The sequence below is a fragment of the Miniopterus schreibersii genome, assembly GCF_964146895.1.
Source record: "Miniopterus schreibersii genome assembly, chromosome: 2".
Taxonomy (NCBI): domain Eukaryota; kingdom Metazoa; phylum Chordata; class Mammalia; order Chiroptera; family Miniopteridae; genus Miniopterus; species Miniopterus schreibersii.
Genome location: NC_138102.1, coordinates 157,532,431 through 157,546,015, shown reverse-complemented (window position 1 = coordinate 157,546,015; position 13,585 = coordinate 157,532,431). Strand labels below are relative to the sequence as shown.

The window sequence follows — 13,585 nt, the reverse complement described above, 5'->3', positions numbered from 1 at the left end:
TTGACAGGCTTACAATCAGACTCAGAGTTTTATTTTCAAAAAGTATAGAGTTGGAGAATACTGTTATTTACGTGATACTCTGCATACATGCAGGAAACTTACTGTGGTATATTAACAAACTGCTACATTAAGGAACAGTATGCTCCAATATTAATAACCTGAACATCTACATATGAAATAGGCTCTATTTGCAAACAAAAACTATGTTAAACTGTTAATATAGAGAACTTTGAAAAGACGAATTCAAACTATTAAGAAAGCTCAATCATTCACTGGAATCATCTAATGAGAATTCACCTTAATTTAAAAAAAAAAAAAAAGATGCAGAGGAAATGAAAAAAAGAAGAAGACAGAATCAAAGTGTATATGTTGGCTATTTTACTTTCGTCCCTGATCTGATATTGGTTTCTCTAATATTTGGCCACATGCAAGCATTATTTTATTCTCAACACCCTTCTCTTCCATCGCTTCACTTCTAGAACGTTTTAATCTTTGTCCTTCCTTTTTTTCATCTTTTCATATCAAATTCAGTTGTTTGAGCGATGAACAGCTTGACTTAGCATATTTTTAACCAGCTGGTCTAGCACCTAGCTTGCATTGCATAGTCAGATACAACAAATGTTTATACAGAAGGTAGCTTTCATGAAATTGAAAAAAAAAAAAAAAAGCCTGGGTATCATGCATCCTGCCTTTTTTTAGCAGTTTAAAAAAAAAAAAATCACCATACAGAATACAAAGTTTGAATTCTTTTTAATGGCAAACAAATTCTATTTATAGTTCTAAAAATGAACTTATGCTGGGAAAAGAAATCAAATTTCTAAAAGACCGCCATGTGCCCTTCCAAGAAGGCTAAAATTCTTTCAAAGCCCTGCTTCACGTGCAACGACATCAAACAGAAGGATATTGTACATATTTCTCCAGATAGGAACCGCTTGATTACAAATACACTCATCCCCATCCCGGCGAAAGGGGAAAATACAGTAAATCAAAATTGAGTCTAAGACAGCGCGTGCAGAAAGTGGCCACTGAAACTCAGAGAGGGCTCATCCCGTTTCCACCACCCCCCCCTTTTTTTTTTGACATTTCAAAAGTAATCTGCTCATAGATTGCTACGATGTTACATATTCTTAAAAATAAGCTGCTCCCTTGTATCAACAAAAGGTCATGTGCTTTCCTGAGTGGCTCCCAAAGTTTTAGGAACGGATCCGATAGGAACTCACAGCCTCCGTTTCAGCCAGCGCTCAAAGCCTCCTGTCACCCCGGGAACTGCCCGGCGGAGCCCCGGGAAACGGTCCACCCTCTGCACAAAAGCGCTCAGAAAGGTGCCGCGGGGAGGAAACGTGTCAGTGAAGGGCAGCGAGCGCCGGGAGCGGAGCAGCGGGAGGGAGATGCTCCGCGTCCGCTGCCTTCCCTGCTGCAGGCGCAACTTGGGAACACGCGAGCCCGAGACTTTGCAGCCGCGGCCGGGTGCGGGCCGTCCCCGCAGCAGTCAGCCGCAGGACCGCACCGACGCCCGGCTCGTCCGGCAGACGGGGCGCATCCTCCCGCGGCCCCGGGCCGCCGCCGCCGGCAGAGTTGCGCCGCGAGGGGTCGGGGCGAAGGCTGCACTCACCTTTCAAACTCCTGAGGTAAATCAGGGTCAGTAAGCATGCTGGAAAAGCACAATTTCCCTTTGTCACAGCAGCCACCTATGATCGTCTCCAACTGAACCTGTCAAGTGAGTCCAAACCTCCTAAACCAATTGATTTTCTCTCTCCCTCTCCCCCCGCCCCTCCCTCTCCTCGGGCTCCTTGACCAGTCTCTTAAAGGGGTAGCGCTCCGCTCCTCCCGCACGGGGCCGGCGGCTCCCCGACGCCGCGCCGGGCTGGGCGCTGGGCAGCCTGGGCGCCCGGCCTCTCCCTTCAGTCCCCTCTGCTAGGCATCACAGAACGGGAGAAGTCAACTCCTTCAGCACGGCTCCCATGCTCGCTCTCCTCTAAATAATAAAAGTCTCACACACACACACACACGCACACACACACACACGCACGCACACACATGCACACGCGCACACGCACAGCCCCCCCCCCCCCCCCCAGCATGATTCTTTAAAACCGCGTTTGCCGCCGGTTAGGAGAGGAGTCTGTGTGCCGGCGGAACCCTGATTAAACTGCACTATTAACTTATTAAGCAAGGAAATGACAGCGCGAGCATTTTCACACAAAGAATTGTTATTCCGTCTCACCCCTCTCCAGGCTCTCCGCGTGCGCACGCGGAAACACACACACACACACACACACACACACACCCGCGCACAACAATCAGGCATTGTTCTGCGGGAAGAAAAGCAACTTTGACAGATTGAAATATAGCAGAGGCCCCTTCAAGGAAACCTGTAAACAACTTGTCACTCACGGGCCGGCCTCACTGGGAGCCCGTGCTCTCCCCGGAGCGGGGCGAGCGTCCTGGCAGCCCCAGCAAAGTTTCCTCCGCTCCCAACTCCATGGAAGGCGCTGTGCGGCGTGCAGGGGACCGGGGACCCACATGCCCAAACACCACGCACCCGCGCGCACACGCTCGCGCACACGCGGGAGTAGAAAGCACCCACCAGAGCAGAGAACCAAATGGGGAAAAAAAAAAAAAAAAAAAAAAAAAGATGGGACGAACAAACTGTCCTGCCTGGGACGGCCGGGAGGTCAGGGGTGGGACGCGCTCCCCTGCCTGGGGACCTCTTTCATTTCCTCTGCCCAGGCGGCCGCAGATAACAAGGTGGCCAAACTATGGCTCTACAGATCCTAAGCTGCCTGGCCAGGCACAGCCTCCATAGCAGTTCCAATTATCTAGATAAAAATCTGGCAGGCGAGGAAGGTAATCAGGTAATGTACCTTTGACATGAAATGACAGAGGCACATGCACCGCAGGCGCCCACGGAGACACTTACACAGACACGCACGCAGACGGTGGCTGCCCCGCGCACCGCAGCATCTGGCCAGGGAGTGAGCACACACTCACCAACACGAGATAGTGTGCATTCCTCTCTCCCTCACACACACACACACTCAGTCACTCACACACGCTCTCCACTCCTACTGGGAGGGTTCATTCTGCACAAAAGGCTACATTACAGAGCCCGCCCCAATAAGGGAAAGAGAGAAAAAAAAGCCTTCCATTGTTGAGAGGGCAGGTCAGTTGATTAGATTTTCTGTGGAGAATTCCACGAGGAAATTCCCTTCAAAGCCGAAGTGATTAACTGGGGGCTATTCTGGAAATGGAGCAGACAATGGCTCAATAGTCTGCACAGCCAATGTCCAGGCTGGCACTGAACTCACTTTAAAAAAAAAAATAAAAGCCAGACTCCCTGTTCTTTTCCACACATTCCCCCCCAGCCCCCTCCACTCCTTCCAACTTCCCCTCCCAATTCCTTTTATTTTGCAGCTGGACAACATTAAGGGCCTTTAAAACCACAAGGGTTGACCCCACAGCAGTTTGATTAGGTCCCACTTTTTTTTTTTTCCCCTGGCGACAGGCAGACAGTAAGTTTACTTTCTTAGACATACACAATGTGACACCGTACACATATTCAAATAGCAAAGTCAATGATTAACCTTCTCATATTAATACGTTTATTCTTCACTCGGAGCTTATACATTTTCTGACAAAGTTGATAATAACTTAATAATGAGATCCATCGTTCACGGGGTATCCTAAAAATAAATGTACATATACTGCAGAATCAATGTGGAATACGGTTTAAGCACGTCACTATGGAGTTAAGACACTAACAAAACACAGAATGACGACCCACCCTGAGAAAGCTGTTAACAAGAGATGTGGCAAAAATGACTTGACGCTGACATGATTTTCATTTTCAGCAGTTGGGGAAGGGGAAAGGATATTACTCACTATTCTTTCTTGTCATTAGCCTCAAATTATTTTTTATTATAGCCACAACCCACTCCTACATAGAAATGTGAGAAAATCGCCGCATTTATTTCAAAGATCCATTTTTAGCCCTTATGAGACCTACAATCTGATACACTCGGATCGATAAAGTACACAAAAAATAATTTTTTTTCTATTGTTAACGTGGGTTATGAGAATTAGGGCATGAAAGCTGCACGGCCAGCTACTCCATGCCCTTTAAAAACAGTTTTGTTTTTTAAATGTCCTAATGAGAGAATCTTGTTTCCTCTCATATAAATAGAGAGAGAACAAATGAAGGAGGGAGGTAAGTTCCAGGGGCCACGGAGGCTGGAGGCAGGAAGAGGGGGAGGCGGCGCGGAGGGGGCCGGGGAAGCGCAAGGAGACACAGTGGCAGCAGATAGAAACAAAGATAATGGCCATAAGGCAGGATGCTGAGGCCCGTATGGTCCCAGCTGCCGTCTTGCTACAGCTACTACCTCTGGTTGTTTTCTCTGAAACTCTAATCCAGAAGGTCAGCAGAGCAGGTAAGAAAGAGAGCAGGGCTGTCTGAGGCCAACTATAGTAAAAGGGAAAGGTGCTCGTACCAGAATCTTCCTTGCCTTTGGTTTTGTTTTTATAGACACTTAATATATGTACATGTAAGTACACATACGCCAAATAAGCACACAGAACATGCAGGAGAATATTAAATGGGTTGGCAGTCAGTTTAAGATCTCAACATATTTCTATAAACATTACTGGAGCCATTCAAAACTAAATTATTTCTTGCACAATCATCCCTGCTGAACGATTTGAAATAGACTAGGAACTAGACAGAAAATTTGCCAAATATAATAATGATCATTTTAATAATGATATTTTGAACTGATGGAACTCCCAAGCTCATAGGAATTTTATTCACATAGATTAGCTCATGGATCGTATGCAGCATAGAAAAGAGGGGATATGTATATCCCTAAGTTCCCCTGTGTTTAAACTTGGGCAAAAGGAATTTAAAGTCATACAAATGGCTAGTGGTCCATTTGTTGCTTGAAGCCAGATCTTATTTCACTTGTGACACCATAATACACAATAAAATAACAATCCAGAATTTATAGCTGAATGAAAATCCCAAGATGGTACTCACTTTTTAAGTGAACTAAAAGGCTTTCAAATAATTGCTAATGAAGTTAAATTTGATATAATCTCATTGGCATAAAGTTAGTACTGTACTTGATGTTTCAATGGAATAAATATTTTTAAATGTAGCTCCCTAAGCCATAAAAGTTTTCTTTCATTTGAATTCTATATTGCAAATTTGAATTTAGGCAAGATTTAGAATGTCAGCAAAAGAGAAGGAAGTTGCAAAATATTCTAATCAAATTCTATCATTGGTAATTTCATTAAAGGATTTAATTAATCTAATCAATCCAATATCGAATAGTAAGTTACTATTATAAACCTTTGTATTTTATAGCAAATATTAAAACATTTAAATATTAAGTGTGTTAATAACTTCCATATAATATGTGTTAAATAAAACCATATTCTTTATCAATTACCTGAATAGTTTAACATAATTAATTGGTTATGTATCTGGTATTCTCTATAAAGAAATTAACATCTGAATATGATTTTGCTATACTATGATAAGAAGGTCTACAGAAGATTTCATAATATCTCAATAGATGTAGATTGAGATACACTTGAGCATTCACTGAGCATCTATTAAATGCTTACCAATATGTTAAGTACTCTGACTTTAAAAGGAGAATTCAAGAAAAATTTGTAACGAATCAAATTAAATATATATAACCAAAATTCAGATTAATTGTTTCATATCCAAGGCCTCTAAGGCAAATATGTTAAGAAAAGTTAAAACCAAAATAAATAAGCACATAAACAAAAAGCGATGATGAGAACTTAACAGAACAATCATTAAATTTGTGGGAAATATGAAAATGATATACAAACACAAATATACAAACATAAATACATCTTCAGAGAAGACCAGAGCGCCAACTACAATAAAAACCCCCTAACAAACGATGTTTCATTTACTGAGTCTCTTTGACACTGCTGCAGCAGTATTATGGAAAATGGAATGAACCTGAAAAAGTGTGCTTTTGAGCTCATGTCGTTTCCATTGCAAAGCAAGAGGCTCACACAGGCTGAGGGAATATAAGATATGCCACTGAATGCTGCTGGGAAATTCTCAAAGAGAGTGTCTCAGACTTTTAAGACCAAAACCAAATTATTTCCCACATTAACCCCTTACGGGCATTGTTTCAAGCAGGCCTTTCTAAGATCTCTCTCCTCATCTAAAAGGAAGCATTTTCATTCCCATATTTTAAGAGAATTGTTAGACATTTTTAATTTTCATAACAAATTGAAATATGTGGTCATAGATACAGATTACACTTTAATATTTGATATATGTTCCTACTATCAAGCTTTAGTTTTTGCATTTTATGGAATCTGAAAGGCTATTTTTGAGAAATAGAACTCAAAAATAGTGTTACGACCGCAATGAATTGGAAGCAAATCGGTGTCAGACAGTACCTACACCATACTGAACTAACCTGACACAAGGGGCGTTATGGAAATGTTCACCTAACTTTTTTCTCCTCACTGTTTTTCTTCTTACTTTGTCAGGAAAACATTACAAAATAACCTTCCCTCTTTCAAAACAAAACAAAAAAAAGAGCTCATCATTGACATATTATGTATAGTTCAAAACTTTTAGTCTTGTAATTGGAATGCTTCAGAAAATCACCTGAGAAATTCAATAGCCTATCTTCTTTATTAAAGACCTAAAATTCAATTCTTTATAACATATTTGTGCCAGGAAATTGACATATAATAGCTTACTTATGCTATTAGTTAGTTAGTTAGAATATAAATATGAATTGTCCCCAGATCACGTTTTTGACCAAGTACTGATCTTCTAGAACACATTAAAAATGTGTTCACCTTAGAAACTCTAGTCTCATACTATTCTCAAAGAGATAATGCCATTTCCAGGAACGGCTCCCACTGTTTGCTATCTTACTCTTCATTTCCTTCAGAATAAGTTGAAGAAATTCAAAAATAATAGATTTTGCCTAGCTAGGTTTTGCTCAGTGGTTAGAGTGTTGGCCCGAGGACTGGGTTCAGTTCAGGTCAAGGGCATGTACCTTGGTTGCAGGCTCAATCCCTGGCCCCAGCTGGGGCACATGTGGGAGGCAACCAATCCATGCATCTCACATCAACGCTCCTCTCTCTCTTTCTCTCTCTCTCTTCTTCTCTCTCTCTCTCTCTCTCTCTCTCTCTCCCCTCCTCTCCCCCCATCTCCCTTCCACTCTCTCTGAAAAGCAACAGAAAAAGATATCCTTGGCTGAGGGTTAAAAAAATAAAAAAATTAAAGTAAAAATGATAGATTTTATTTTTTCAGGACTTTCTACCAATCACTGTGACTCATATAAAATAAAATTATCTCATTTAATATTCAAAACAACTATATGAGATATGTAGTTGTTTTATCGAAACTAAAAATGAGGAAACTGAGGCTTATAAAAAGAAGTTAATTGATTTGTCCAAGATCCCAAAACTAGTAAGTGTAGAGATGGGGAAACCAAAGTTATGAATTCTTCCCTCCAAAATTCTCAAAAGGCACCAAATGTTAATTTATTTAAATAATAGCCTAATAGTAATTAAACATCGAGTGCAAGGAAAGTGCTTAATGATTATGCTTTAATGCTAAGTGAATGTCCAGAGTTTGTACAAAGTCAGGTTGATTGCCCCCTCCTGACAAATAACTTGATATAAAAGATTATTTTTATGCAGCATTAAAAACTTAACATCTTGTCCCATTAATGGTGATGATAAACACAAAAACTAGCAGAAATCATATACTTTGGCTCTCTTTTAAAATGTAATTCCAAAACGTTCTCATTTTTATTATGATTACAATTTTTGGATTCTGAGGTAAAACACCTTTTCCTAGTCTCCACGTTACTACTAGGCAATGGAATCTCTATCTTACAGAAGGGATCATTTCAGGCAAGGGGTGTCTATCAGGAAGATAAGATCAACTGTACTTACTATACTTTTATTATTTTTAATCACTACACAAACATCATTCCTTGTGATAAGTAGTGATGTTAATAGCTGTCAGTTCATGAGGATGAAAAAGACATGAGCCAATCACTCTGGTGGTAAAAAGCAGAAGTCCCCTAGTGAGTAAAACATCCACGTAACCCATGAGAAGAGAAGGCATTCAAAGGGGACCATGTCTTTAAAAAGTGATCCTGGCTACCAAACTGTCTGTATCATAACTTCTCAACCTGGAAGGAAATTCAGGGAACATACTACACTGACATTTTTATTTTATTTTATTTTTTAAATTTTATTTTATTTTAATTTTATTAATTTTATTATTTTATTTTATTATTCAACATATTACAGATGTCTCTTTTTCTCCCCCTTGACCCCTTCCAGCCTGCCCGCCCCCCCCAGCGCCTCACCACACCATTGTCTGTGTCCTTGGGTTACACATATATGCAAATAAATCTTAAAAGAGGCAGGAGCAGAGTGCGAAGTCGTGGCACCATGATATTGCTACAACATGGCTTGGATTCTTACTTAGTAGATGATTCCTGCAAAGTATTTTAGTACACCTCTTTCAGGGAAGTTTTTCCATTGAAAAATGGAAGATAAGATGTATGTATTTCTTGATACTAACTAATTAGAGCAGCAATTAGAGCTTAAACTGAGTAAAGTATGAAAATGTTTGAAAGCAGCTTCATTTTTAAGTTGATTACACTTGTCTATTCTCTATATTCTCCTTTGACAGCATACAAAGTCAATGACAATATCTTATTCGTAGTAAATGAAAATGTCACCCCTGAACAATTCAGTGTACTTCTATCTAGAATAGCACAGAAAGAATTATGGCTAAAATGAAAGTTAGGAGGCCTGTGCTCTAAAAGAGCCTCTGCTCCTCCCTTATCAGTGATGTGGTCTTTCCCACGTCTTTACCATCTCAGGGAAGATGAGTTTTAAGGTCCCTCTTGACCCTCAAATTCTGATTCTTTTTTGTTGTCATTAATCATCACCCGAGGATATCTTTTCCATTGAGAGAGAGAAACATCGATTGGTTGCCTCCTGACAGGGACCTGGGATCAAACCTGCAACCAAGGCACGTGCCCTCGATGGAGGAATCAAACCTGGGACCCTCCAGGGTGAGGGCCAGCGCTCTAACCACTAAGCAACACCAGCAAGGGCTCAGATTCTGATTCTATAATCTCTTCTTTGATAAATTAAGTTATAATTTGCAAAATAAAATTTCTTCCCTTTCTCACTTTTAAACCAGTTATATAGCTTTTTAAAAAGTTTTAAGACTAGTTCTTGCAGTTTATTTTAACCCTTTAAAGTATGTCATAACTAAATTCACACATCAATATAAGATGATAAGAAAAATAAATCTTTTATTAATTAAACTTAATTTGGCTAAATTAAATTCAGTTAAGAAGACCAGGAGAACTTAATTGGTTACAAAATAAATGACCATGTTTTCAAAAGAACTGATTTTATAAGTGAATTAATCTATTTGTGAATCTGAAAAAATTTTGTGCTTGAATTTTCAAGTCACAACTTTCATTTTCTCTAAGGACAATTACATTTATTAGCATTACCTAATTCAATGAGAGAATTAAAAGCAGCTCATTACTATATTGAACATGTCACCTGTGTGTGATGACAGTGACTGGCGTGTAGGGGGAAATAAATGCAAATTCTGCTTTTATCCAGAATTTCAAAACACCAAATGAGAAACTCCAAGACAAACTAAAAAGTTGAAATGTTAGAAATCCTGACAGGCAAATTGTGTTCAAGGAAATCTAGTTTTTAAAATGAATTTTGTGAACACACTGTAGAACTTCTGCCAAATACTACCTTTTTTTCATGTTATTGTTAAAAAATTACTTACTGCCATGATATAGAAATCAATTCATTCAGACCATGCCCAGGATTAAAAAAAAAAAAGGCAAGACTAAAATATGACAAGCATTTGTAAGATATGCCAGCATCCTAAGCACATCTTTAAACATAGATCTGTGTCCTTCCTGGTTTGTGGACTAAACTTCAGATTTATTCAGTCTTTATTGGTGAACCATTTACTCTTAATAAATTCAATCATATAAACACCAAAAACTTCTAAATGACAAAAGGCACTGTAAACAAATCAGAAGACATGAAACAAATTGGGGGAAAAAAAAATGCAACTAATGTTAAAGGAAAGAGCTACCCTCTATGATATGTAAACAGCTCTTTGAAATCAATGAGAGAAAGATAATCCAATAGTAAAACAGGCAAATAACATAACTTATTCAAAGGAAAATAGAAATGATTTTTAAACATAGAAAAGATGCTCAGTGTCCTTTAATGAAAGTGCAATTTACAACTACAATGTGATAACCATTTTTTAACCTATCAGTATGGCAAAAAATCAAAACTTTGATGAACATTTTATGTTAATTGTACTATTTATTCATAAATAGTTATCTCCCTTGCTATACTTCCTTGTCGATTGAGTTGCCTTCCTATTCCATTGACTTTATCTTAGATGTGTAACTTGCTTTGACCAATGGAACATGAAGCTTTTTGTGTGTCAGATCTAGCTCAGCCACCTTATCTTGTTTCTGCCATCCACCATGAAAACAGCATATCCCAGATACAGCCTCTGCCATCAGTCTGGGTCCTTGAATGAGAAGAAACATGGAGCCATTTCTGAATGGGAGTCCACTGTTTTTGCAAAAAAGAAGTTAACTATACATAAATTAAATTGTTTAGATACACATCTAATTAAACTAAAATCTCTCCAATTGCTGCCCATCAACTATACTCAATATTTCTCAAATTCAGATAAGCAGACCCAACACATATTTTCAGAGGCCTAAAATTAATGTGTAATTTGTTATTATTAAAAAATTATTTACCTGTTAGAAAAAAACAAATTCTCATTTTTAATAATAATCCTCAATTTAAAGGTATTTTCATAGATTATAATTTTCACTTCTGGAATCAATGTTTTTTTTAATTGAAATTCAAAGACCCCAGTGAATATGATCTTGGGGTATATAATCTTTTTCTTTAACAAAGGAAGATTGTATGTAACTCAAGTTTGAGAGGTGGCAGCCTTATTAGAAATCAAATATTTAACTCCTCATGCTCTGTCGTGGTCTCCTTATCTAGCCTCATCTCTCCCAACATGCCATGAACTTCATGCTCCTGCTCCACTAGACAGGTCTGATGTAGGCAAACAGCTTGTTTCTTCTTTTAATGATTTTGTGTGAAATGTACATTCTTCCTGGAATATCCTCCAAATTTCCTTACTCCAGGCTTGCCAGACTAATTTCTACTCATTCTTTAGGATTTGTTGAAGCATCAGACCCTGTTGGAACCCAATGCTGGTCCCTCACCTGTTAACCTTCTTGGAACTCCCATAATACCAAGTAGAACATAAGTCCCACTTAGCTCTAAGCTCTATGAAGGTACATGGTTATGTCCTGCTCATTAGTGTACCCTCTGGACCAAACCATTTCAAGTTCTGTAATACCCCTTGCATTCTCTAGCTGAAGAAAAAAATCCAGAAACCTCAGAAACCTAAGTCTGTGTGTGCTGGTATATAGATGATAGATAGATGATGATAGATAGATGATAGATAGATAGATGATAGATAGATAGATAGATAGATAGATAGATAGATAGATAGATAGATGATAGATAGATAGATAGATGTAAAGGTTTGTATAATTATATAATTTATAGTATATCTATTATCTAAGTATATAATAAATAATAGCTATATTATAACAGATAACCCAACACAATCATTTTTCTCAGTGTTTTTTCCAGCACAATCTGTTTCCCAATATATAGGACATGCTCCCCACCCCCTTCATCACCTTTACATCTAGGTTTAAATATTACATTCTCAAAAAAGCTTTCCCTGGAAAAGTATTAAAGTGTAAGAAACAACCTGTAGTGAAGTGTTAAAGGTCATGGAAAACAGTAGTGATATTAACAGAAGTTTGTAAGTTGGGACTGTTTGTGGGAAAAGTGATGTTACATTGAATATGACTTAATGGCAGAACGTGTAAGTAGAGTTTTCCAACTTAGAGATGGAAATATTCCATTAAATTATGTAAAGATATTATAGAAAAATTTATAATTATGTGAGGCTCTTTTATAAGGTGAGTAAAGCACTAATTTAAAAAGGTTAAAAGTTTCAAAAACAATACATAACATAATAACTATTTTTTATAAAGAGGCCTATTTAAAAGTCATTGATCTGGGCAATTAGGCCGTCCCTGGTGAGACATGCTCTTAAAATAACAGAACAGAGCTCATCTCTGGCAAGTGAAACCATAAATTCTATAGCCTCCCCCCACCCATCTGCACCCCCCCCCCCAGACATGCACACCCACAAATATTTATTCCCTTCTACAAAAAAGACTCCGGAAAGGACATAGGGTTCCCATACTAGGAGCTGCATCAGGAAGAGAAGAGTATCACCTGAAGGCATACTCTAGGAGAAACACACCAGTGAAACCTTAAAATTAAAACATCTAAAGTTTTTGGAAAAAAAATAATGAACTCGCCACTGCTTTCATAACATAATGGGCTTCTTCATTAATTTCATAATGACGATAATCACTGTCAAATACAACTGCCGTTTCATTGTTCCATGTGTCCAGATGCTATTTTGGCAATTAGGCAGTCACTGCCATTTTGGTTGCATTTAAAGTGATCAAGTATGCAATTGCCCACTGTTGTCCTTTTCTTCCAGTACAAAGATTTCAATCTTATTTTTGATCTAGAAATATTCCATTTATATCTCTTTGTTGATAGATTTTCCTGTTGCTTTAGTTCAAGGTCCTGTAGAAATCATTAGTGACATTATGCCAAGGGCTGAACCTCATAAGCAACCTGAACAGTTTGATTCACTGGAAAACCAACCCACAATTCACTAAAAGAAAATGCAATAATGATCCTGTCCAATTAAAAGCATTAAATTAAATGGAAAGAATCTAATGATTTCCCCTTATCATCCTGATATTCTGGAAGCATAGCAGGGGAATGATAAATACTAACACCTATGTTAAAGATAGATGCCCACTCTATTTTAGTTTAAGGAAAGCAAGCAAATTCTTTTAAAAGGAAACTACATTCTAATGGATGCATCTAAGTACAAAAAGGGGAAAATAATCTCCTCTAAATTAAAACATGTTTAAATAAAATTTTAAGCCAATTAGACGAGTAGGAAGCTATCCTATTAACAGGCTGAGGAAGCACAGAGAAAATAAGAAATGCTTCCTGAGCATAAGAGTAGTTATGAAAAAGACAAATGAGATATCGCCTATGTTCTATTAGTTCAAAAATAATAAATTTGTCTAATTTCTAATTTTCTGTAATTCGGGTCAAATACATATAATCATGCCTTTCAGTCATAAGCATGCAGTTTTGTCTGTATACTTAGAGTTAAAGAAATTATAAATTCAGATGCAGAATTCAAGGAATTGTCCATGATCCCTGAATCCGACATATCCATAGAAGAGCAGAATTCCGCATCAGGGAGAAGTGGACTGGTTAATTTAATGAACTGACTTTAGAAAGCTTTCAGAGATATGTTCAACAGGATTACAGCTGACTCTATCTTGAG

At 38.3% G+C, this 13,585-nt stretch overlaps 1 protein-coding gene across 4 annotated transcripts in view; it reads right to left on the bottom strand.

Moving 5' to 3' along the window:
* Positions 1-13,585, bottom strand: part of SOX5 (SRY-box transcription factor 5) — an 891,887-nt gene that overhangs the window by 366,497 nt on the left and 511,805 nt on the right. The window contains exon 1 of one of the 4 annotated variants that reach the window (XM_081129464.1): positions 1,613-1,858. The exons of 2 other annotated variants lie outside the window; for them this stretch is intronic. In XM_081129464.1, coding sequence (XP_080985590.1) covers positions 1,613-1,650 — 38 coding nt within the window. In that variant the 5' untranslated portion in view covers positions 1,651-1,858. Of the gene's footprint in view, positions 1-1,612; positions 1,859-13,585 lie in introns of those variants that run through there. One more of the 4 variants, XM_081129462.1, reaches the window with a different exon arrangement.